The 26,153-nt window shown below is 39.3% G+C and overlaps 1 protein-coding gene across 4 annotated transcripts in view; it reads left to right on the top strand.

Moving 5' to 3' along the window:
* The window catches only part of LOC132391634 (short transient receptor potential channel 3-like), a 140,662-nt gene that overhangs the window by 49,121 nt on the left and 65,388 nt on the right, over positions 1-26,153 (top strand). For 3 of the 4 annotated variants that reach the window (XM_059965076.1, XM_059965079.1, XM_059965078.1), the window contains exons 2-5: positions 310-1,087; positions 12,888-12,941; positions 16,759-16,947; positions 20,286-20,450. In XM_059965076.1, the coding sequence (XP_059821059.1) occupies positions 310-1,087; positions 12,888-12,941; positions 16,759-16,947; positions 20,286-20,450 (1,186 nt within the window). The remainder of the gene's footprint in view (positions 1-309; positions 1,088-12,887; positions 12,942-16,758; positions 16,948-20,285; positions 20,451-26,153) is intronic. The other variant, XM_059965077.1, reaches the window with a different exon arrangement.

The following is a 26,153-nucleotide window of genomic DNA, read 5'->3' as shown; positions in this document are numbered from 1 at the left end:
TCTTTAACTCATTAAGGCCAGGGACGGTACTGGCTTGCATCTGGAATTACTGTAAGCTGAACATTGCATGCCTCAATCCAGCACATCTCTCAGCTTTATCCAATTCAATTTCATTTATTTCATTAATTTCTTGAGAAAACCACAGTGACCTCCAGTAATCAAATTAAAATTATATTAGGCAAGCTTTAGGAAAAGTTAAATGTTATGTAAACAATTTTGTTTTAAAAATGCAGCTGTACAAGGTTGGCGGTATTGATTGCTGAAATGTTTCATACATAACTGTCGTGTGTTTTTCTCTCCCTACCCTAGGCAACGTGTCAGTAACCCAGCAGTAATGCAGCGGAGAATGACAGTGCTCAGAGAAAAAGGAAGGAGGCAGGCTGTGCGGGGACCAGCATTCATGTTCAATGACAGGGGAACAAGTTTAACCCCAGAAGAGGAGCGTTTTTTGGACGCGGCCGAATACGGGAACATCCCCGTTGTCCGGAGAATGCTAGAGGAGAACAAGTCACTGAATGTTAACTGCGTTGATTACATGGGGCAAAACGCCCTCCAACTAGCAGTTGGAAATGAACATCTGGAAGTAACAGAGCTTCTCCTGAAGAGGGATAACTTGGCTCGAATTGGAGATGCGTTATTACTTGCTATCAGTAAAGGTTACATACGAATTGTGGAAGCAATTTTGAATCACTCTGGATTTGAGCCCAGTAATCGTCTGACCCTTAGCCCATGTGAACAAGAAATGCAGGATGATGATTTTTATGCCTATGATGAAGATGGCACCAGATTTTCTCCAGATATCACCCCAATAATACTGGCAGCGCACTGCCAGAAATATGAAGTGGTGCATATGTTGTTGATGAAGGGAGCACGGATTGAGAAACCCCATGACTATTTCTGCAAATGTACTGAATGTGTGGAGAAGCAAAAGCACGATTCCTTTAGCCACTCCAGATCCAGGATCAATGCATACAAAGGATTAGCAAGCCCTGCCTATTTATCGTTGTCTAGTGAGGATCCAGTACATACTGCACTGGAACTTAGTAATGAATTAGCCAAGCTGGCAAACATTGAAAAAGAATTTAAGGTAAGACTTATGAATTCTTAAATATACATCTGAACAGGTATGTTGTATTTAAATTTTATAAAAGCTGCGCTGGTTAAAAAAGTGAATTGGGACACTGAGATAATTAATCTTTCAACTGCCAAGAGTGGGTTGGTGGTGTGCAGAATTTGTTCCCCTGGAGCAGTCTCTCTGATCCAGCATTTCATGCATTGTGATACTGAAGCGAACTGTACATGGCGAAGGTTAATTCAAATTGTTTTGTACATGAGTCTATGTGAACATTAGTGTGCAATTTGGTTGTCGTGTCCTGATCTGGATAGTGTTACATGAAAAAACGATCCATTGGCTTAATGCTGCAGAACGAGATTAATATACTAACTGTCATAACATTGTAATACTTGCTGCTGCCATCAGGCTACATGTGAAAAATAGCCACATAATTATTAGGTTGTTTGGGAACTTAAAAAAATACTAAACCAAGAAAAAATGTTTTAAAGTCGACCATCTTTGAATTCTACTACAAGATTCCAGCTAAATGTCTCAACAGTAATGGTGGTTAAACCACACTTTGCCCCATCAGTTTAACTGCCCAAGATATCTCCAGTTTTTGTAGCTTCAGACATATACTCAGTGGCCATGTTATTAGGTATGTCTGCAGATCTACTCACTAATGCAAGTATCTAATCAGCCAATCATGTGGCAGCAACTCAATGCATAAGCACATGTAGACATAGTCAAGAGGTTCAGTTGTTGTTCAGACCAAACATCAGAATGGGGAAGAAATGTGGTCTAATTGACTTTTGCTGTGGAATGATTGTTGGTGGCAGACAGGGTGGTTTGAATATCTCAGAAAATGCTGATCTCCTGGGAGTTTCACGCACAGCAGATTCTAGGGTTTACAGAGATTGGTGTGAAAACCAGTGAGCAGCAGTTCTGTAGGAAAAATGCCTTTTTAGTGGGACAGGTCAGAGAAGGATGGCTAGACTAGTTCAAGCTGGCAGGAAGGTGACAGAAATTCAAATAACTGCGCATTTCAGCAGTGTGCAGAAGAGCATCTCTGAACACACAACATGTCAAAGCTCGAAGTGGATGGGCTACATCAGTGAATGGCCAGAAACATATACAGTAGCCACCTTATTAGGTACAGGAGGTGAATAATAAAATAGTTGCTGTGCATTTCGTAAAGCTGAATCATTGCAACAAGCTTCTATATTCAGGCTATTGCTTATGATGAACTTAATTGTATATAGGTTGCCAATAGCAAGCAACAAAAATGCATAGAATATATGTGAGTAAAATACTTCCATGCTACTCTGTCCCAACACTGAGCATGTAGATAGTGACCCTCGTATGTAGTCCAAGTCCTTAAGCTTGAACTCCTTTGTAGCTAATTTTATTGCAACCAGTAGGCACAACATGCATACAATAGGTTGTTTGCATTCATGTGAACAGAAAATAGAGAACTTAACATATTTTACTTTAATAGAAGCTGCAGAAGGGATAAGTAAGAAATTCATGTATACTGTAAGCCAAAGAACCCAGAGCTGTCTTGCCTACACTATCCTGCTTCTTGAAATCACTCCGTTCTATTCTTCCAGAATGTCTGCTTCTATTCGATCTGTTATGGCAATGGTACTTCCTTCATCAGCCGTTCTGAGATGCTGTTCTTTCTCCTTAACCGTGGCAGTACTAGCACCGTCGTTGATGGGTTTTCAAATGTTTCTATTGTACTTCTCCCAGAGAAAGGATAAAATTCTGGGATAGGATAGGAAAGTATAGGACTCTCCTTCCACCCTATCCCTACTTAATGGACATCCTATACTCTGTCTGGGTGTCCTCCAACTTGATTGCATGAATATCAATTTCCTCTTCTGGTTAAGAAAACCTCCCTCCCCCTGCCCTCTTCTATTTCCCACATTGGCCCTTCATCTCTTCTTACCTGCCCATCATTTCCCCCTGGGTCCCCTCCTCCTTCCCTTTCTCTTACAGTCCACTCTCCTTTCCTATCAGACTTCTTCTTCTCCAGCCGTTTGTCTTTCCTGCCCACCTGGCTTCACCTACCACCCTGAGTTAGCCTCCTTCCCCTACCACCACCTTTTTATTCTGGCGTCTTCTTCCTTCCTTTTCAGTCTTGAAGAAGGGTCTCGAACTGAAACATTGACTGGTTATTCATTTCCATAGATGCTGCCTGGCCTGCTGAGTTCCTGCAGCATTTTGTGTGTGTTGCTCAGTATGGTCTAACCAGTTTCCTTTCCAGTTTGTGTCAGAACTAGGCAATTCAGATGTTAGGTCAATAATATGTAACATTAACTCAGTCTTTCTTCACGAATGCTGCCTGGCCGTCTGGGTATTTCCAGATTCACTTTTATTTTAGATAACAAACAGTTGTTGTGTTCAGCACCTCTGTGTCGTTTTTATTGTTTTTCACTCTGTTCTCATTTATCTTCCTCTAGTTACACTGGCCCAGACGGCTCAGCTGCAATTCCAAGGGGAGTTGAAGGGATGTGAGAGAAAATAGGTTATAATGAACTAAACTAAGTAATGGGATTGTTCAATGAGCTAGCATGAATTCAGTAGGCTGAATGTCCTCCACCGATGTTGTGAGAAATATGTAAATATGGAAAGTAGCTATCTCTACTGTTTCATAGCAGGTGTCCACATGATTAGTGTCACTCAGTTTCTCTAGCCACCACTGTTATAGACATTCCCTTTCTAAGTGGACCTTCGCTTTATTTAGACGACAGCTTAACTCAAAATCAATGTTTTGGTTCAATTCAATATTTTAAATGTTGAGGCATTGAAAGGAAGTATGAACATCCCAAAGCAGGAAGCGAGGAAGCTGACAATCTCTTTGGTGATTGCTCGAACCCAGTGAAGGAGATTACCTGTAGGATAAAACTAAAACATAAGTTGGTTACATTTGAGGGACAATTTTCTATAAAACGCCCAAACCAACACTGAACCTTGACCTTTTCAGAGAATTCAAACAAACAGTACAAAGAAAAGCAAATGCCGGAAATGGAAAGAAAGCACAAGGTGGACTGAAAGTATAGGGAAGGATATTAATGTGAAAGGAAGATGGAGAAAACTAACCTTGTTACTATGCCAAGCTGACTCATAGCTTATTAAACTTCTTTCACCAAGTAAATGACAAATAAGGAGACAAAGTTATAGAATTTCAGAGCTGTATCTTCATCCCACCATGTCCTACCAACCTTTCTGACCATCTACAGTAATCCTCACTTACCCACATGAGGTCCGTATCCTTCTACACCTTGTCCAATTAAGTTTCTGTCTGAATGCCTCTCAGACAATAATTGTATCCAATTCCACCACTTGGCCAGATATCACCCATTCTCAGCATAAGAAACACTGACTCCTGAGATTCCCTCTCAGCCCCCACCTCATACCTTAAAATAGTACACTCCTAATTTTGATAGCCCTAGCATGAGGAAAAGAATTGACTGTCCATTCTATCTACATCACTCATAACTTTACATACTTCTGTCAGGTCACCTCTTCTTCTTTATTCCAGAGAAAACAAGCCCAGCCCATCCAATCTCCAATAACGGAAATCCTCCAATTCAGCAACATCTGGATGAATCTCCTCTGTATACTCTCCAACATAGTCACACCAGAACTGCACACGATACTCCGTGTGCCCTAATCAGTCTTGTGTAATCTTGCAACATAACGTCCTACCTCTTTTATAGTCTATACTCTAACCTGTGAAGACAAACAGTCACATGCCTTCTTCACCACCAGATCTCCTTTTGTTGTTGCTTTCAGAGAACTTGAACCTTTTATCCTTAGATCTCCCAGTTCATTCCTAAGAGCTCTACCATCTAATGTATATGTCCTACTCTGTTTAACTTCCCAAACCATATCACATAACACATGGCAGGACTAAGAATTCCATCTACAAACAATCACTCAAAGGTTTCAACAGGTACATTTAACGTTAGAGAAGTGTATACAATATACGTCCTGGAATGCTTTTCCTTTGCAACCATCACAAATGACAGTTAAATGTTAGAGTCCCAAAGTCCCACCCCCCAAGCTCCCCTCCCTCCCGTGTGTAAGCAGCAACAAGCAACGGTCACTCCTCCCCTCACTGGCAAAAAAAGCATCGGCACCTGCCACTGAGCACTCAAGTGCGAGTAAAGCAAAAGCAAAGACACAGACTTGCAGTTGCCCCAAAGACTTCACGTTTCACCTGGTATTCAACATACCCCAGACTTTCTCTCTCCCTAATAAGGGAGAAAGAGATGTCTCCGTTTTCACAGTGAGCGGGGAGACATAACAAACAACTCACTGATTTATGATGTTAAAAATCCATTACATTGCTTTTTTTGAGCTCTGTGCCCAAAGATCTGGGCCCACAACTGCAGATATTCTGACTCCCCTGATGACACAAGGGTCTCCTGCCATGACACCAACCTTCAATCCGCCCATCCCCAGAACCCCAAGACTCTAGGCCTCCAAAGCCAAGCCAGATTCTTAGGGTGACCCCTTGGCATACCAATCAATAATGGCCAGTTATGAAACCCCAAGAGCGGGTCCCATTCCTGCAAAGAACTGTAGTCAGCGTGTAACTCTAGGTCAGGGTCTTCAAAAGAACCCTGAAACGCAAAAATAAAGATATTAAAGATGCCCAACTTTCCAAATGATCCATATCCTACTACAGCCTTAGACAGAAATATAAGAACAATTATATTACTCTTAGACTGAGGTGCCATTTTCAACTATCACAGGTCCTGAGATTCATATTCTCATCCTTTAATTGTAACTTGTCTGTGGATCTCCAATTTACATATGGCAGCGTTATTATTTATGGACAGAGGTGAACAAGTGGTCACAGTAGTGTGAAGAAATCCAGAAATTCTCCATGCACATAGTCGATACTGAGCATGCTCTTGAACTCAGGAACATCCTTTCACTCCGTTCCTGGCTGGTGGCCTGCAGATGAAGGGAGTCACTAAGCATGGCTCCTACAACCAGAAGAGATCACATTGATTGGGATAGCGGCAGGTCAGGCAGCATCTATAGGGAGAAGCACTGTCAATGTTTTGGGCCGAGACCCTCCGTGAGGACTAACCGAAAGGAAAGATAGTAAGAGATTTGAAAGTAGGAGGGGGAGGGGAAAATGCGAAATGATAGGAGAAGACCGGAGGGGGTGGGGTCGACAGCACTTCTCCCTATAGATGCTGCCTGGCCTGCTGCGTTCCACCAGCATTTTATGTGTGTTGTTTGAATTTCCAGCATCTGCAGATTTCCTCGTGTTTGACATTGATTGAGATGTAAGGTATAGGACCAGCAGTCAAATCATAAGTTTATAAGACATAGGAGAAGAATTAGGCCATTTGGTCCATCGAGTCTGCTCTGCCATTTAATCATAGCTAATCCTTCTCTCTCTCTCTCTCTCTCTCTCTCTCTCTCTCTCTCTCTCTCTCTCTCTCTCTCTCTCTCTCTCTCACTCTCTCACTCTCTCTCTCTCTCTCTCTCTCTCACTCTCTCTCTCTCTCTCTCTCTCTCACTCTCTCTCTCAGGAGAGAGTGTAAATGGGTAAATGTTGGAAGTTTAACAGTGGTCAGAGTTGGGAGGAAAATGGATGAATATCTGGGTTTGGTCAGTGCTGTATGCTTCAAGTGACTTTGTTATTGATCAAGTTATTATTTTGTTTCATTAATAATCTCATTATTTTCCTGCTGAAAATATGCAAAAACCAGAACAGAAGTAGACCAGAAAGTCTTTTGATACTATTCTCTATTCAATAACTCCACGGCTGAACTAATCTTGGCTTTAACTCACTTTCTTCAACCCCCATATTATTTCAACCTTGAATATATTGAATAAATCATTCTCTCCCTGGAGTAGAGAATTCCAGATATTTTATTTTTCTTACCAAAGTAGATAAATTTATATTTCCTCACATCTACTAAACCTTTGCCACTTATTTAAGCTATCCATGTTTATTGGCAGACTCTTTGTGTCCTTTCTGCATATGCCTGTCACCAATCCTGCTCATCTTTGTGTTATCAGTGAACTTGACTAAAATATACACGGTCCCGTCATCAAAATGAGGATCGTAACTAATTGAGACCACAGGTTACAACCGTGTATTCCACTAATTGTAGCCTGCTGATCAGTTTCATGTGAGTTGGTCATCCGACTGTTTTATTATATTATCCCCATCTCCTTCAGCTCTTAAAGTGATCAGTAACCTTTATGTGGCTTCTTAATGAATGCCTTTTGGAATTCCAGTGGAAATGTAATAAATCTGTGCTCCATTCCCCACCAGGTTCATAACATCCTCAAAACAAGCTAATAGACTTGCTAAGCAGAATCTCCCCCACCCGCCCATAATACTATGTTGACCTTACTGGATGGTTTACTAAATGCTCTCTATCAATTTACATAAGAAGTTCTAACATTTTCCTGATGACAAATACTGAAGTAGTTGACTTTTCATTTTTTTGCTTGCTGTCTCCATCCTTGCTTGAATGGGAACATTACATGTGTGATGTTCCAGTCTGTTGTGATATTTCCAGAAAGAAATATTCCTGATTTGCTCTGAAGCCACTTCTTTTAATTTCCTGTAATGCAGACAAGGTCAGTCTTTAGTTCCAGTAGATTACCCAGCACTTGCTCTCTAGTGATAATGTCTATTTTAACGTCTTCCCTTTATTTTGGGTGTTCTGCCATGAAAACATGCAGAATAGAAGTTGGAATTGGCAATTCAACAAAGCAATACTTCTCATTCGCACATATAAACAAATTAAAAGAATTTATTCACAGGAAAAGGAATCCATATAAAGTGTGGTATACTATATACTGTGCCTTGTATATTTATATGTATGTGATAAAATATCCTATATATTGAAACTCATTTTATTCACCAAACATAAGGTCAAGTGTGAGGGTATTATTCTCTTCATTGGCAAAAGCTCAGTAGGAAGTGGCAGTTCATCAAATAATTCAATCAGACTCCAACAACTATTAGTTAAAGTAAAACACTATCTCAATGTTCTTTTATTTAAAATTATTCCATTCAACATTAATCACCACATCCAAAATCCTAGAAAGTTACTGGCATTGGTTTCGGAACTTCGGATGACATTGCTAAGGAGTATCATATTGTCCCCAAGGCATCTATGTATCAGTGTTGAAATAAGCACTCAAGAGTATTGAAAATAAACTAAAAGAAATTTGAAATAAAATTGAAACAAAATGTTGCAGATATAAAATATTTCTGCCAATGTGAGAGTGAATTCATTTCCAGAACTTTCCTGTGAATATTATTGTGTTTTTTGAGCCTAGTAACCTGTTAACTGTGAGACAGTTTGTTGTACATTGGAACAAAATGCAAACAGGCATATGGTTCTATTCCCTACATTGACATGCCCAATTGTATAATAATTGGTACATTATAAAAATTAAACTTTAAATCCAAAGTTGAAATTGGTTCTTAACAATGACATAAATAGGAGATTGGGAAGAGTTAAACAGAATGCTGATGCCATACTTTGGCTGTGCAAAGTGAATTTTATCCTTGTAAGACAGAGAAATAGAGATAAACTTCTGAAGCTACATAAAGTATGTGCAAGCCTGGACAGTCTTGAAATAGTCTTGTAAATAGAAGGTGAACTGATACAGAACAAAATGCAGTTTCTCTAATTGATGCTTCTTGGTGTGGGAAATGTACTGTAGGTGCAAAGAAAGACCTGAAAAAAAAATCAGATTATTTTTGCCTGAGCAGAAGAGATCACTGAGTGATTAAAGTTATTTCAAATGATGAAGAGTTAGAGTGAAGTAATAGAAACAAGTGGCCTAACAGTCTAGAATTAAGGAAGATCGGATTTGCAATTAACTGTGAAGGATGTGGGACAAATAATAAGTGTTTAAAGAATGCACTCTGAAGCTAGAGAATGAACTAGTAGAATGAACTTTTGATAGAGTAATTTTGAAAGCTTGCTTACTACTTACAGCCCATTATGTTTAGGGGAGCAATAAAGACCCTCTATCTCTGGCAGTGTTCAGGGCTTCCATCATCATGTCAGTAGCTCCCTCTTGGTTTTCACCAAGGAATACTGTTGCACTTGATTAAAAGCTTATTTGAACCTTCATATGTGGCTCTTGGATAATTGAACTAGCAATTTTCAGATCATGATTGTCATACAACTCAAATGTGGTACATTTCCAGAATTAGCAGAAGTGAGTTTCAATATTTATGATAAACTTATTTTCCTTTGTTAGGACTTCATGCTAGCTGGCATTCAGTTATCACGACAATTGTTGGTCTTATTAGTGAGATCTTATTGAACTAAATTTGAAATTTGGATAGATTAAGTATGCCTTGTGCATATGAAGGTTGAGTAAAAGATTTGATGTGGATCATACACCTTTGCTTGGAGAACATAGAGAATGCAAGTTATGAAAGAATGTGTGGCAATGTGAATTTAGTGAATGCGCTAATGCCTTGTCTCAGCCAAAGAAGTGAGGTCTAAACAGTGGCAAGCCGTCATACAACTGTGCTATTTAAAGGCATCATCAATTACTTGCAGGTTTGGTGGGGACCAAGTCAGTGGAAAGTTCTGGGAAGCGGCAATGAATGAACAGATTGCTTTTCACAATATTGAGACAGGTATTTTTTCCCAAGCTATTTTGACCTGGCACAAACAGGAACAAAAGGAGAAGTTAAGGACTATTTCAATAAGAAGGGCATAGGAGAAATGGGGAAACAGCTTTGGTGTAGGGCAGGGGTGTCAAACTCATTTTAGGTCACAGGCCGGACTGGGCAAAATGCAGCTTCATGTGGGCCGGATCAGTCGGGTGTGTGCGAACACAGCTTTCATTGCCTCCGTTTTTTCAGCCTGTTCTCATGTGTCTGTCTCTGCTATATCTACAAAGTGTTTCACTTCTAATTCTGTTTCTTATGAAGAAGACTGCTGAGCAAGCATTATTTTTATGATTGGTATTAACTTACAATCATAGGCTTCATATCGCCGGGCCATTAATAATTAAAATAATAGATCTATCTAAAATGATCTCGCGGGCCAGATATAATTGTACGCCGGGCCGGATATGGCCCGCGGGCCTTGAGTTTGACACCTATGGTGTAGGGGATGTAGCCTTCAGGCATTTTTTGGAAGCTCTTTTCACCTTGAGAGATCAATGTTTCCAGAGGATGGTTTTCAAAGGCAATGATGTAACCGATCATTCACCTGCTGGTCTAGATTGTTTTGCCTTTAAAAGTAACTTGCTGTTAACCCTGTGGTGTTCAGATCTCTCCAGGCAGCTGCAGCTGATGCATACTCTGTCTTAAAAGTTGTGGCAATGCTGCATTCCAACAATGTGGCAAAGACCCTCAATGTGCCTGCATTGCCTGATGCTCATTGTTAAGTCAACAAGAATAAAATCTCTCTCTCTCTGTAAGAAGCTCCGCAACTTCATACCGATACAACATATTCTATAACAGATGTCACCGGCTGGAATGAACTGGTCTTCCACTGGAGTCAACAGCAGTGTGTCAAACTTCCCTTCTCCCAGGATCTTTGAGTACGTGTCAGAGAAAGAGGGTTAGTTAACACCAGCAATAACAATCCTTTAGGAGATGCTGGCATGATGTTCATTTCTGCAAGTTCTTTCCTATGGTGCACAAAAAAGACTGAAATAATTCATAATTGCATGTGCACAGATGCAAAAATCCATATTTGTTACCAGCATTATATACACCATCTTGTGCACAACACTAGGACAGGTTTTCATGGGTTCCAGTGCATTACTGTTTTCAATCTTGTTTCTTGTATGCTCGAATTCTCTTCAGTGTCTCTAGCACAAATTTCCTGCTCTACTCAAGACAAAGGGAATTGTCCAGGAACATGTGAAGCTCCTGGAGTTGAGAGGGTGGAGATTGTGGAGAAGCATAATAGTTGGAGAACTTCCTGAGAATCTATCGACAATGGTGGGGGTGGGGAGTAGAATCAGCAGATCAGGGTGGAAGGGTGAGGCTTACCAGCGATTGCAGAGTCAGAATCGGTATGTGGGGAACGATCAGGGGATCAGGACTTGTTCAGGTGTGATTAAAGATTGAGAAATCTTAACATTGTGAAATCAGGCCCCTGAAGCCCTTGGCAAAATGAAGGATCAGTGTCATGCTGGATCAGAGCTGGTAGGGCTGAGACAACTTAACACAAAAGAGTAGGATGTATGAAAGAACAGAAGTTACTCACAGTTACATGTGCACTGATGCAAAATATACATGCCGCCTGCATTAGATGCACACAAACCACATATGAACATCTTGTGAATTCAAAGGCAACACGAGTGAATCTGCAGATTCTGGAAGTAAATAAAAATACAAAATGCTGGCAGAACTCAGCAGGCCAGACGGCATCTATGGGAGGAGGTAGTGACGATGTTTCGGGCCGAAACACTTCATCAGGAGGCAACATTTTGTGCTCAGTATAAGACATAGAGGGCTGTGAGACTGGAGACTGTACTAGTGGAGTGAGTTTTTGAAAGAGAAACTTTGAAGGCTTGCTTGAATCTTCAGAAAGAATGGGGTGATAATTTAAATAAATGGTTTTTTAGATCATAAATACAGCACAGCTCAAATGTGCTCCACTTCCAGATTTAATAGAGCTTGGTTTGGATATTTATGATAAATCTATATGTCTTTGCTGGGACCTTAACATATTCAAGTAGCATGCAGTTATCACAGCTGTTGATGGCTTAATAGAGTCTTATTGGACTGAATTAAGCATGCTTTTAAATTTAATACCTTTGGATTTTGGTTGTAGCAAATAATTTTTGATATATTGTCTCTGCCCAAATGTAATAGATTATACATGCCTTGTGCATATTGAAGGTTGAGTGCAAGATTTGATGTGGATCATATGTGTTTCCTTGGAGGGCATCATAGAGAATACTTGTGTTTATGTAAATAATCATGTACTTGGTTGTGTCAGGGGTTAAGGTGATTGGTTCGGCAGTAGTTCTGTACCATTGGGAGGCCCTGAAAGATAGAACTTACGTATGGTTTCCTGATACCATGAAATGGAATCTCAGTTGCCTTGGATATGATCACTGATGGTTCTCCCAGAAAAATGCTAACTATTTCCCCAGTAATGCTTGAAAAGGAACACATGGAGAGGAAATTACATCACTTAAAGCCCTACTAATGTCAGGAAGAATGCAACAGAATTTCCGAGTGATGCACAAAAATCCAGAAATGGTTCTTATCATCTTTCACATCATCCAAATGGGTTGTTAACCAGCCAGCTCTGAAATAAGCAGTGCTGTATGATAACATTTCCAGGTTTTTTTTTGCAATCTGCCTGCAGGTTAATGATTGGTATATTTTCCTTTCTGTATAATTTAAGCAAAGTGGCAAAGTTAACAGAGTAATTAAATATCTAAAAACTCACTCTGTCAACTCAGCAAGGCAGACATATTGCACTTTTTATTCTTTTGAGGTGTGATTTCTATTTCCCACAAAATACAGACAAATTTAGATGAGTCGCTCTCATTTATCTATTAGTGATCTGAGTTCAAAGCCAGTCTTTACAAAGCAACATTCCAATTTTGTGCAGAATTCCTCCTTAAGTTTTTCCTCAGTGATACTTAACATAGGATTTGATCAAAATGTTTAAATTTATTTTGCTGTTTTTTATCAATTTCATGTTATGGTAAACATGTTCTCAACTATTCTTCAAGGAGACAATATATTGAATGACAAAATTGATGATAAAATTATACCAACGATTAACAGTGTGAACATTGTAACCTCACCTATTCAGTGCCATTATCTTTTTTCTAGCTTAAAAACAAGAAAGTTGAATTGGTAAAGGGTCCACACAAGGTGACATCATCGGTGAGCGTTAACCTTTTCTTGTAGTTATATTTTTCTCCATTCCCTCTTTTTAGGTTACTCTATGCCATAATCCATAATTTATGTGAAAGGTTAGACAGTTGATATACAGTAATTCCTGATTCTTGATCAAACAAATACTAGAAAATATCTTCACTTACTATATCACAGTTCCGTGTTATTCTAGGTGTTGCTTGCCTGTTCTTCTACTTCTCAAGTTACATTGCTCTGCTCATCAACAGGAAGTTAAATTGACCAGCTCCAATTCTTGTGCTGCCATGAATTGGGTAGTTAATAAAAATGGTGTTCACGCTCTTGAACATTTCCTCTTCCCCAGTGAAGGAGTGCTGGATGCTCAGACGTTAGCTTGCAAGGAGATCAAAGCAACATGCTGTGTATCACTTATTAGTGCAGTTGTCTTCTTCTACATCATCCCAGTTACATACATGAGGAAATGGCTATCTTTATGTTCCATGTTTATTTTTGTAGTTAGAGTACTTTTGTCTTGCCTTTTAAAAGAGTATTATCAGCAATGGTATTCAGTCCAGCAATGCATTCTATGGGCCTGCCAGTTTTGACATGATCATGTAATTTTATCCAATTTTAGTGTCACTGTTGTATGATTCAATTACACTCTTATGTATCCTTCTCCTTCCCAAGATATTTATGATAACCAATAAATAATACCATCAAATGGAAGATAGGTCAGTGCCCTGTTTTATATGCACCAAATGGGAGAACACTGAATATACAACATACAACAGCAAAGACCTTTCAACCCATGATATTGTGCCAACTTTTTTTACCTACTCTAAGATCAATGTAACCCTACCTTCCTAAATCGCTCTTCGTTTTTCTATCATTTATGTACCTATTGTAGAGATTCTTTACGATCCCTACTGTGATCTCCCTCTACCACATCCCTGGCAGAGCATTCCATGCACCCACCACATTCGTGTTTTAAAAAACTGTTGCCGCTGACATCCCCGCCCCCCCATACTTTCTTCCAATCTTGTTAAAGTTATGATTCCTTGCATTAGTCATTTTTGCCCTGGGAAAATGCCTCTGGCTATCACTCAATCTATGCATCTTATCATCTTGTACACTTCTGTCAAGTCACCTCTTCTCCTCCTTTGCCTCAAAGAGAAATACCCTACCTCACTCAACCTATCCCCATAAAAGATGCTCTCAAATCCAGCCAGCTTCCTGGTAAACCTTCTCTGCACCCTCGTTATATCTTCCATATCTTTACTATAATGAAGCAACTCGAACTGAACACCATATTCCAAGCGTGGTCTAACCAGGGTTTTATAGAGCTGCTACATTACCTCATGGTTCTTGAACTCAATCCCCCAACTAATGAGGACCAAGACACCATACACCTTCTAAATAATCCCATCAACTCGTGCAGCAATTTTGAGGGATCGATGGATTTAGACCCCAAGATCCCTCTGTTCCTTCACATTGTCAAGAATCCTGTCATTAATTCTGTATTTGGCCTTCAAATTTGACCTTCCAAAGTGAATCAAAAATGAGTCATTGTAAATTCATTGAATACTTTATCAGTGTAATGGACTCAAACATTGAATTGAGTGGCTTGCTTTGCAGTACCTTTGTTGTTTCTTTTGCAGGATTCCTGAATTACCAAGAGTAGTCTGAGCAAATATGGAGATCAAAATAATGAACTGGATTAAAAATATATCTAGATTTATTTATTTATATATTTATTTATGGAGATACAGCAGAGAATAGGCCTTCCTGGTTCTTTGAGCTTTGCCACCCAGCAATCCCCCAATTTAATCATAGCCTAATCATGGGGCAATTTATAATGACTGACTGGTAGGCCTTTGGACTGTGGGAAGAAATCGGAACACCCAGAGGGAATCTGCACGGTCGTGGGGAAGGAGGTCCAAACTCCTTATGGGCAGCAGCGGGAATTGAGCCTGAATTGCCTGTACTGTAAAGCGCTGTGCTAACCACTACGCTACCGTGCTGTCCCATGTTGTGTTCACAGATGGTATTTCTGGCTAAACACTCTAAGCATCACTGCTTCTTGTCATTCTCTTTCCTGGTTTGTTGAACATGCAATGAACTATTGGAATTCAGCCACTCCAGTCTAGAGAACTGGTGCACAAAAGGGTATCAGTTATACTACAGCTGTTAAAATCCAGGCTAAACTGCACCCAGGGTATTCTGAGCACTCAGCTTCGGAAAGATAGATTGGCCATGGAGGGGGTGAAGTGAAGATTTATGAGAATGATACCTGGATTCCAAGAGTTCAAATACAAGGAGAAATCACACTGCAATATTACTTGTAACTTAGAAGAAAAGATTAAGGGATGACTTGATGGAAGATATTAAGGGAGATAGAGGGATTATTAAAGCCAATCATCACAGCTCCAGGATGCCACTACAGGAGTTCTTGAGGACGGCATCCAAAGATTAATGACCTTCAGCTATGAAAAGCTTACCTCATCCATGGCTGCAGGTATTTCATCAATAGTTGCACAAAGTTCAGATTTATTTGCAACTTCTCAGCAAGTTAACCTATCTCCATGTTTACAAAATGTAGGCAATATTCAGCCATGTGCTGTGAAGAGGCGGGCACAGTTTCCACCATGTGTGGTGAACTACATATACCTGTCTGGACACACCCCCTGCTGACTGCTCCTGTGGCTCCTCCCACAGACCCCTGTATAAAGGCGATTGAGGCCTGAGCCCGGCCTCTCAGTCTCCAGGATGTAGTATGGTGGTCACTCATTGCTTGTTCCTTCTTCCAGTCAATAAAAGCTGATATCTCGCCTTACGTCTCAGAGTGAGTTATTGATGGTGCATCACCATAACACTGTATCCAGCGAAAGAGAGTCTAACCATCTTGTCATTTATTTGCTTTGCCATCATAAAGACATGGTTGTGTAGCCCAAAAGCAAGACAGAGGCTTGAAGGTCTGCAATGAGTGACTTATCTTCTGACACCCTAGACCATTTCCTCTGACTGTAAGATGTGAGTCAGTTTTTATGATAAAGTAATCTCTACTTATTGTGGAGGAATACAGGTCAGACAGTGCTCCAAAGTGAAGCAGCCAGCAACCCATCCACTGCAGTAAGCGTACACGCCTTGTGCTATCACCACTTTGTGATGTCTGCAAAATGTACTGTAACTGCACTGACTGAACTTCAAATTGCATTCCTTTGCAGCCAATAGAGATAAAATCAGTATGAATACAGGACATCACTACCTGCAGGTTCCCTTCCAAACTGACTTGGAAATCATGGCTCCTTCATCACTGCTGGATGTAAATCCTAGAACTTCCTACCAAACAGTGCAGCAGTTTTTAACACAAAGACTGTAGTGATTTAAGGAAGTCATGCCACGTCATCCTTCCAAACAAATACAAATGGACAAGATTGTGAACATGCCATAAATGAATAAAGAAATACTGTGTAATGTAGCAATGGGTGCTCTCCCAAGTTATTGGAAATATAATCTGATATCTCTATTGTACCATCTTATATATGGCCTATTTCAGCTGTATTTTCATAGAAATGCTTCAAAAAGATATAATTCCCTAAAAGCTTAAGCTCAGGGTTTTGAATATGAACATTTAGTGTTCCCAACTTTGAGACTGCCTTTCTCTCTTCACAACTTGCTTGGGGATTTTGGCATGGAGGAAACAAAAGAGTGAAGATTTTATTTTCAAAATTCGAGAGAAAATATAACTTTTAAACAAATTTTCATTTTTGTACTCCATAGACAGAATACCCACAATGATTTATGAGTCCAATTTCTTGAGCAGTGTCTTTTTATTGTTTTGATATAGAATGACTATCGCAAGCTATCTATGCAGTGCAAAGACTTTGTTGTTGGTGTCCTCGACCTGTGCCGAGACAGTGAGGAGGTTGAAGCTATTCTGAATGGTGACGTGGAAGCTGATCAAGATGAAGGACACCACTGTCAAAGAGCAGGCTTGACCCGTGTCAAACTGGCCATCAAATATGAAGTCAAAAAGGTACACTTTCCCTTGGAGTCTTACCATTTAGTTACACTTACAGTTTCCAGTAACAATGTGCACTCAGAACTTATATCCAGTATTTTCTTTGCTTTAGATAAGTAGCAGAGTGTTTCAATTACAATGACTGCATAATGCTGACTCATTCATGCCAAGGATAGAAATGACAGAGGCCGATGAAGATCAGGGTTAGGTGTCCTTGGCTTCCTTGTAACTACTAAGTACATGGCAGGAATGAAAATCTGAGAAGGGTCTCACATGGAGGAGATGGAAACCCTGTGTTTTGAGAGGGTGCATTTTACTCTGTGAGATTTACTATGGTTTCAGTATAATTTCCTGAATATATCTTCTATGCCCAAAGGCTATCAGCAAAAACAGCTTCAGCTCAAGGGAGAATTATTGCAAAGCACATTCTGGCCCTAGTTAAAACTGCACTTGGGACCATATTGACATTAGATGCTCCTAATTTGTACAGATACTTGATACTTCCATGAGCCTTAGAAGCCAGTCTTATCTATTTGGAAACCCCTAAAGAGTAATATTGCAAAGAATCAAATTCTAAATGGGTATGTACACTAAAAATTTTAATCTTCCCAATATTGATCTTCCCTGGTTAGATAAAATCAACCAAACAATCCACAGGATAGCAAAGGATATAGAGTCTCTATCTGAAATTTTTGTATCTACTGCTTTGACAGCAGTGATCAAAAGACATAAATATCAGATAATCCACAAAGGAATTGCAGTTTTAAAACTACCTTTAACTTTAAGGCTGCAATTTAAAAAAAAATGTTAGTTCAGCAGTGGGCTTAATGATGCACTGAGAGATCACTTAGTCTGTGGAATCTGTTTAAAAGAGCAATTAAAATTGCTGTATTCGATGGAAACCGCGGACAGACATAACTGAGTTGCAATCAGGAGTGAAAGTCTGCCGGTGCAAAATGCAGAATTGAAACAGAAATCAGCCTGGCTGAACAAATGGTGCTACCATTGTGACAGGGGCTCACATACACCACGGCAATGCAGGTTTAAAGGCAAAACCTGCAGAAAATGCAGCAAAGTAGGACACATACAAGGAGAATGTCAGGCAGACAAAAATAAATGGACTGTGCAGGGAAGAGAAAAAGATTAAAAGTCAAGATGCAGTTTTTAAAAAGAGCACCAATCTGCCTGCTGTTGATGAAAAATCTGATAGTGACGAGAGTGCCACAGGACTTATGTATCCTTGAGATTTACAATGCGAAAATGAACTATAAACAAGCAATATGGCTGACAGCAGAAGTCAACGGGAAATTAATTAGAATGGAATTGAACTCATGGTTGGCTGTTTCAGTCATTCCACAAAGTGGGTTTGAAAGGCATTCAAAAATACTAAACTGAAGCCTGCAGATATCCAACTAAGAACTTATACTGGAGAAAAGTAACTCCAAGAAAATACAATAACCAATAAGCCACATTGGACTTGTTTATGGTAAAACCAGGAGGGCCTGCACTGTGGGGAAGTGAGTGGCTGAGACAACTACAACTTGATTGGAGATCCATCCACCATTTGCATGTCATGTCCCCTACAAATTAAGGAAAATACTAGATAATGCCACAACTGTCTTCATGATGAACACCATGAGCCATTGCCCAACAGAGGGGAAGCAGATGTTGGTGGTTTATGATTGGAAAGCATATTGGACCAAGCAAGGGCCGTACTGCTCTGAGGAAACATGAAAATGACAAAAACAGAGATCCAACCATAACCGATTTTGTAGGCAACATATCTGAGAAAGTTTCTGATATGTTAACCAGGCAGGTACATGCAAAATGTTGCTTGATTTAAAGCTGGAAAAGAGTTCTAGGAGCTTCAGGGAAGTTGCAAATATTCAGCTTTTGTGAGTATAAAGAACCAGAACCCACTCTGTGTTCATTAAGGTTATTGCATGAACTTCAAACAGGAGACAAAAAGCTGCTTGTAAAAGTAGATGCAAAAACCAAAGCCCAGCTGGATGAAAGGAAGGTTAAAAAAAAGGAGTCTATGGAAAACAGAGGATTTGTCAGATGATGCTGTGGATGAGGAAACCAAAAGGAGAGATCAGATCGTAAAGAGAGCAATAGAAGGATTAATATTCCAGTGAACTAAATGAACCTTCCAAGATCAAGATGCACAAACTAGAACAACAAGGATGAAGAAGAAAGGTGGGCTGCTGCTGTCAGAACCACTTCCTGCGGTGTCAGAGTCAACTCCTGCAACCTGAGATTGTTTGACAGCCACAAGTTTCACCTGCCAAGCAGAGTGATCCGCACCCCCTTGTCAGGAAAGACATTATCCCACAAGAGTAAGAAATCCTCCACAGCGATTAAATCTTTGGGCCTGAATGGGACAAGTTAAAATTTGCTGTGGATGTGTGGATATAGAAGTTGTATTTTATAGTATACTGTGTATATAGTTGAGATGCATTTTATATTGAATGAGAGTTTGTAGCTAAGCATAGAGGAAGGTTGAGTATTTAATATTTCAGTAGTATTTGAGTAATATTGTAAATATATTGTTTGATTGAGCATTCTTTTTTATTTAAATAATTAATTATGGGTAGTATGTAAAAATAAGTGAAGTGCATATGTCGTGATGCTCACATGATATGTGAGCGCTTTGCTCAAAGAACAAACTAAGATTCACATCTCAGCTCTCTTGTTTTCCTTTGAACTCATTTAATGTTTTGGAATTACAGACCATAACACCTCAGCTGCAGAGTTTCTCCAGCATTTTGAGTGTGTTTCTCTGGATTTCCAGCATCTGAAGCACCTTGTATGTTTATAATTTGCAGCCTCTGCCTGGCCTTTACACCTGTGGTAGAACAGCTAAGGGACAGGGTGCTAAAAGTTAACAGTCAGGGTGGATTGGAGACGACATTTTATTACACTGGGAGGACATTACGTTCTTCCAGTGCAAAACCATTTTGAAAGTTAGCATGTTGACAGTGAGCCCGCTCTTTTCTTATCTCTGACGATTTTTATAGCAGTTGATGCGGACTGGTTTTATCAAAGGGAATTCACCACTGGATGGCTATATTCTGCTGGACACCAACCAAAAATTAAGAGTTAATCTTAAGTTCCCAGTGCTGTCTAGAGCAAAATTTGGACCTTGAATCTTTTGACTTGGAGGAAGGAATGCTATCAGGAAACAAAGCCTGAATGGGACTATTTACAATTTGCTGTGGATGTTGACGTTTGACAATTGTTGCCGTTGACAATCATTCTGTTACATTTTTTTCTAAAAACTCATTCATTTAAATAGATGTATGAGAACTGAAGAGTTTTGGAATTAATCAATAATTGTGTGTTCCTTACAGTTTGTAGCCCATCCAAATTGCCAGCAGCAGCTACTCTCAATATGGTATGAAAACCTCTCAGGACTACGGGAGCAAACCATCACCATGAAATGCCTTGTGGTGCTCGTTATTGCAATTGGACTCCCATTTCTTGCAATTGGCTACTGGATTGCCCCATGTAGCAAGGTATGCAGTGTTGTCTTTATGAAAGAAATTTCAAAAAGCTTTGAAATCAAAGTGGTGCGCTGGCATACAGAATCTTAGCCCAGCTGCCCCAAATTTACTTATCTAATATTTTATCCTTGCCATAAATCAGTTTATTTTAAATGAATTCCATTATAAGTACGTTCAGCTCAACATAACATGACTAATGTTCCACAATATATTTTCAAAGCTTGGCTCTTTATGAAAATAGTGACAAATATACATTGCTTGCATCATTTCACAACTTAAATGTGAAAAATAAAGCCACAGGGCATGAAGACATAAATTAAAGTTTTCAATTCGTGAGGAGCAACTTAATCTGCACATGTTGTGTATTAGTTTGGATGTCAATGTTACTGTCAATGGCATTAGTACTTCATTGTCTTTTCTCATTCTGTTTTCCTCAAACGTAGCTGTAGAAACAGGTACCTTGAAATTCAACTCTTTTCATTTTAAATTTTGCCTGAGGCTTGCCTTTGGCTTTTTATTTCCATTAGAGACTTTATCTTGCTCATTTTAAAGCCATTATTAAAGGGATAAGATTTTCGTTTAAAACTACTAAGGCTCAGAAACGTCCATGATGGAAAGAAACTAATGTAATGCCCTGGTTCACGTTTTTACTGTTATACTGTAGGTATTTCATTTAGCAGCTCTGTAGAAGCAGTCCATTCTGCTTTCAGCCTGTTTGGGTTACTGTTGAAGATGAGGGATAATGAGGAATGTGTGCCAACCAATCAAGAAAGTGGAACTGGGGGTAGGTTTGGTGAGGTCACTAAGGTTGGTCGTGGGGATTTTGTTTGGCGGGAAATGAAGAGAGAAGATGCTTGAGAGAGCTGGTCGTAGGATTCGACACTGTGTGTGACCATGTTTTCTTGGAGCCAGGTGCCAAGATCAACTGAAGATCGGTGAATATCAGTGAAACCGTGAGCTTCAGCTTGTGCACATTGACTGTTTCATTAAAATGGGCCCTTTTCTTTTTGTTTTCCTATACTAACCCTTTAGTTAAGGTTCATAAATATAATTCCTTTAATCACATGCAGTGTACTGTCTCTTATTTTGTGACACTAATTTGTAACAGAGCAGCAAATTACACAGTATCACACAAACCGGGGTTTGGGGTGGGAGAACTGTCTCAGTCTCATGGGTTTGACAGGACCAGAGTGTGTCTTCCCCAGACTTACACAGCTAAGGAAACCAGGGGGTTTCACTAAAAACAGGCATGGAGGGTTGTCATGTACGTACAGTTGTCAAAAAGCAATTAATGCACACATTGACGCTATTCCTGTCAAATTACTTAGTTCTTTCATAATCCACAAGAAGCTTTGGCAAATCGTACGTGATGATCAACTTAATATGGTCCATGCATAGATCCTCCTTTTATATTTTCTGCTTAACACATGTTGATCTGTCCTCAAAGCTCTCATACCACCAGATCCACTCCAAGTATATCCCAGCCCACCCCTTATTGCCCCTGCCCCTGTTGTTCTAATCCCAACCTACCATTCCCATCCCTGTCTGAAGCACCAAATCTTCCTACCTTCCCCAGTCTCTTGTAAATGTGACATGCTGGAGTTCCTCTGTGATGGTGAAACTAGAAGATGAAAAATTGTGGGAGAGCTGATTCAGTTCTTAGTGAAGGCTTCAGTTTAGTTCATACACTGGACGTGCAGTAACTTAACCATACATCAAAGGCTTAGCCCCCTTTTGAGGTTTAGAACAGTTTCAAGGCTAAAGCATTTCTATATTTGTATTTTTAATGTTTTTAAGAAATTGGTACCTTTACTATTTAACTAACCAATCCAAATAATGTTTAATAACAGTGATGTCATTTTTAAACAAAATTCTGCTAATCCATGTGCTTAAAAAATCATAGCTACCTTCTGTGGAGCTCTTATATAAAATTCTAATCATAAAAATCTATTGAAAAATGGCCCATACTACAAAGATGCATAGATATAACTATTGATATTGTAAGCCAAAGGTGAAAGAATAGCTTGACTAGTAGCAGGAGCCATTAGAACCTCACATATTAATGTGTGTCACTGATAATGCACCATCAATAACTCTGAGATGAGGGTTAAGGTAGACTTTTATTGGCTGGAAGCTGCAAGTGACTATCACACGACATCCTGGAGACTGAGGAAGGGTCTGTGGCTCCAATCGTCTTTATACCGGGGTCTGTGGGAGGAGCCACAGGAGCAGTCAGCGGGGGGGAGGGGGGGGGTGTAGACAGGTACATGTAGTTCACCACAACTGATTTACAGGGTCATGGTTTCATGTTATTGTGTTAACTCAAAACATTTTTCATGTGGCAGGTTTGAAACATGGAAGATGTAATAGAAAACTAAAGTAGATGAAAATAGAGAAGCAATCATCAGGAGTAGCAAATTATCTTTTTGCTCCAGTATGATATGTTTTTTGTAAGTGTATTTGGATAACTACACTCGGGTTATAGTTGGTGGTTTGAACTCAGTTTTAGAACAGACTGTAGTAAACAACTTGCCATTGTCTGCTTCATAATCTGCTCCTATGGTGCATAATCATTCAACATAGTCATGACAGTTTACAGTAATTCAGGGATGCAGTGCTTTACCCAAGGAAGTGAATTGTATTGAATTGCTTTTGTGCCTATTTTAGTTACATCTGTGCTTCTGACAAAAGGTCTATGATATTGTACACTACCACATAGTAAGCATCCAACTAACAGAATAAATTATTTCTTTCAATTCATGTGATTTTCTTAAATTCAGGCAGCCTTTCAGTTTTGTTCTAATTTAACAAAGTCTTGTATTTCTAATGTATTTTTAGTTTCTCATATTAGCAATCTTTGATCCAGATGTTATCTAGATCGCCATCAGTAATGATCTTTATTTTCCTGAGGAGACACCTGGAAGCCAGAGGTGTATTTTCACTCCAAACATATGCATCTGATTTCACTGACACACTATGGTATTCAACATATCTTTGATCAAATGTGCATTAGTTAACTATTGTTCTAAACACTGGGAAAACCTCACATATTTATTTTTACTGAATAAATACAAAAGAGAGAATTTTTACTTTAGAAGCTGTTTCCATAATATATGCACATGTGTAATCACCCTGCATTAATAACTATATTCCTCTTCTAAAAAATTATATTTTGAAATTATGCAAATAGCACAACTCCCATTGATAAAACATGCAGTCAGATGGTGAATATTTTTGGAATTCATTAATATTTTATCTCCAACCATTCTGGTGGGCTTTAAATCTTGAAAGGCCCACCAGAATGGTTGGGGACAAGAGAAAACACATATATGCAATCCAATTAGATAAAGTAGCTGTCCTCAGAATGCTTCCAATGTGAAATCAAGCACTGTAAAATCCCTGAATTTTTCTTTTATATGTAGGAAGGATTTTTGTGGAAAAGAAGGAAATACCAAGATATCAGCTATTCTCTATAAATTTTGACACTGTATATAACACCATGGAACTATATTGTGAAGCTGTAGTAAAGCAAAGCTGTTTTGCGTGTTCAGGATATTCTTAAACTAAGATTTAATATCTCAGTCTTAATAAAATTACAGCTTGATAAATAATCCAAGTCCACTTACAAACAACTTTTCATATTGGTGCAAAAATTAATTTTCTGAAACTTGTTTGTCTGTCGTCATTTGCTTTGAAATCCTTCTAGAATATTGTGATTAGTTCATTAACATAATAAATAATCATATGGTCACTGACTGAGGGATAGATTGATTTTGAAAGTTGATAAAGGTCACTACTGTTGCTGGAAAATTATGTGGCTATTGATTGAATAGATCCCTGGTTGATTTACGTATCTTGATGCTTTCTGATGGCCAGTATAATGTCTAACATTTTACAAAAATAATCAATTACTATTTTAGGTTACACTTAGTTATCTTCATTTCAATTTCCCGTTATTAAAATTCACTTGTTTCACAAACAGGAAGGTTTTTAATGAGGCAGTATCCGTTTCTCAAATTCTGGTCTGGTTTTAGAACATGCAACAAATGTCAGCTCAGGGGCAGTTGAGACTATCTACAAATTGTCAGAATGTTGGCTGCAAACAAAGAATTTACAACTATTTGGTGGACTTTTGACGAGAAATTCATCCAGGACCATTAAACACAGATTTGTAAGTTTCATTGGGATTGAATTTTAGGGGAAGAGTACAATGAGCTGATTTCACAAAATAGCGCACTTGGAACGTGAATGAATTCCAAGGAAGATTTTCTTCAAAGAGAGAAGTTCAAAAAATGCTACTTGCTTATTCAGTGAGCAAGAGGGAACTTAAGTTAAATTTTTAGAATTCATTACCTTTTGAGAAATCCATCTACAACTATTGATCTTTGGTCATTTTTAATATGATAAAAAAGAGCATTCCACTAAATCAGCTGGCACTATCCTGAGATGACAAAATTGATTATTTAATCTTCACCAGTCTATAGGCCTTAGCATTGTGGTAAACCATGTATATCTGTCTGGACACGCCCCTCTGCTGACTGCTCCTGTGGCTCCTCCCACAGACCCCTGGATAAAGGTGATTGTGTCTCTGCTCCTCCCACAGTCATCCAGCATGGACGTGCTCTGTTTTACTGCTAATAAAAGCCCTTCAGTATTTACTCTACTTCCAGTCTTTTGGAGTTATTGATAGTGCATCAGACATGTTTTAACAATCGTAGTGCTGAGGCATTTACTAGCATGACCTGTAATTTTGCTGTCTTCACTCATTTAGTGCAGCATAATGGTAAACAGTCCAAGTAGCTAAACTATTGCCTGTAGACATCACAAAGGAGTAGTTAGTTCACGCACCATTTCAGGAAGGGGGTACAGTGCGTTTCTGCCTGACTCCACCAACTTTCCTCGATGCTGTGCACAACTATTCACCCTGAATTACCTCCGGAGTTTAATAGCTACCTGATGGCACGAATATCAATTTCTCCTTCCGGTGAAAAATATTCTCCTTCCCTCTCACTTCTTCAATTCTCCACTCTGGCCTCTTACCTCTCCTCATCTGCCTATCACCTCCCCTGGTGCCCCTCCTTCTTCCCTTTCACCTGTTGTACACTCTCCTCCCCTATCAGATTCCGTTCTCTCCAGCCCTTTATCTTTCCTACCCACCTGACTTCACTTATCACTTTCTAACTATCCTCCTTGCGCTGCCCCCACCTTTTTATTCTGAAGTTTTCTCCCTTCCTTCCCAGTCCCAAAGTTGTGTCTGGGACCAAAACGTTGACTGTTTATTCATTTTCATTGACACTTCCTGACCTGCTGAGTTCCTCCAGCATTTTGAGTCTGGATTACCAGCATTTGCAGACCTCCTTGTGTTTATGATTAGCTATATTTTCCAAAAATATGCTGATGTTTGCAAATGTTATGCTCAGGGTGTGAAGAATCAATGATCTCAGCTCAGGGAACTAATGGTTCAATTTTTCATTGAGGAAGCAAAGCAGAACAATATATTTAATATAAATTTTTGATGTACTTCTCATGTGGCAAAGAATTTTTCAAAATATTATAATGATTAGTACATATGCAAAACAAAATATAAATTCACCAATCGCACCCTTTATTTATCAAAGTGTTCTAGTTCAGAACCATGGATATTCTTTGGGCTTTGATTTTAGAAATTGACTACCAGGAGTCACAATAGGCACGCTAAAAATTCATTCAAAGCTC

This window comes from Hypanus sabinus, chromosome 3 (genome assembly GCF_030144855.1).
Source record: "Hypanus sabinus isolate sHypSab1 chromosome 3, sHypSab1.hap1, whole genome shotgun sequence".
NCBI lineage: Eukaryota > Metazoa > Chordata > Chondrichthyes > Myliobatiformes > Dasyatidae > Hypanus > Hypanus sabinus.
The sequence above is the reverse complement of the archived record's forward strand: the minus strand, read 5'-3'. Positions and strand labels throughout refer to the sequence as shown.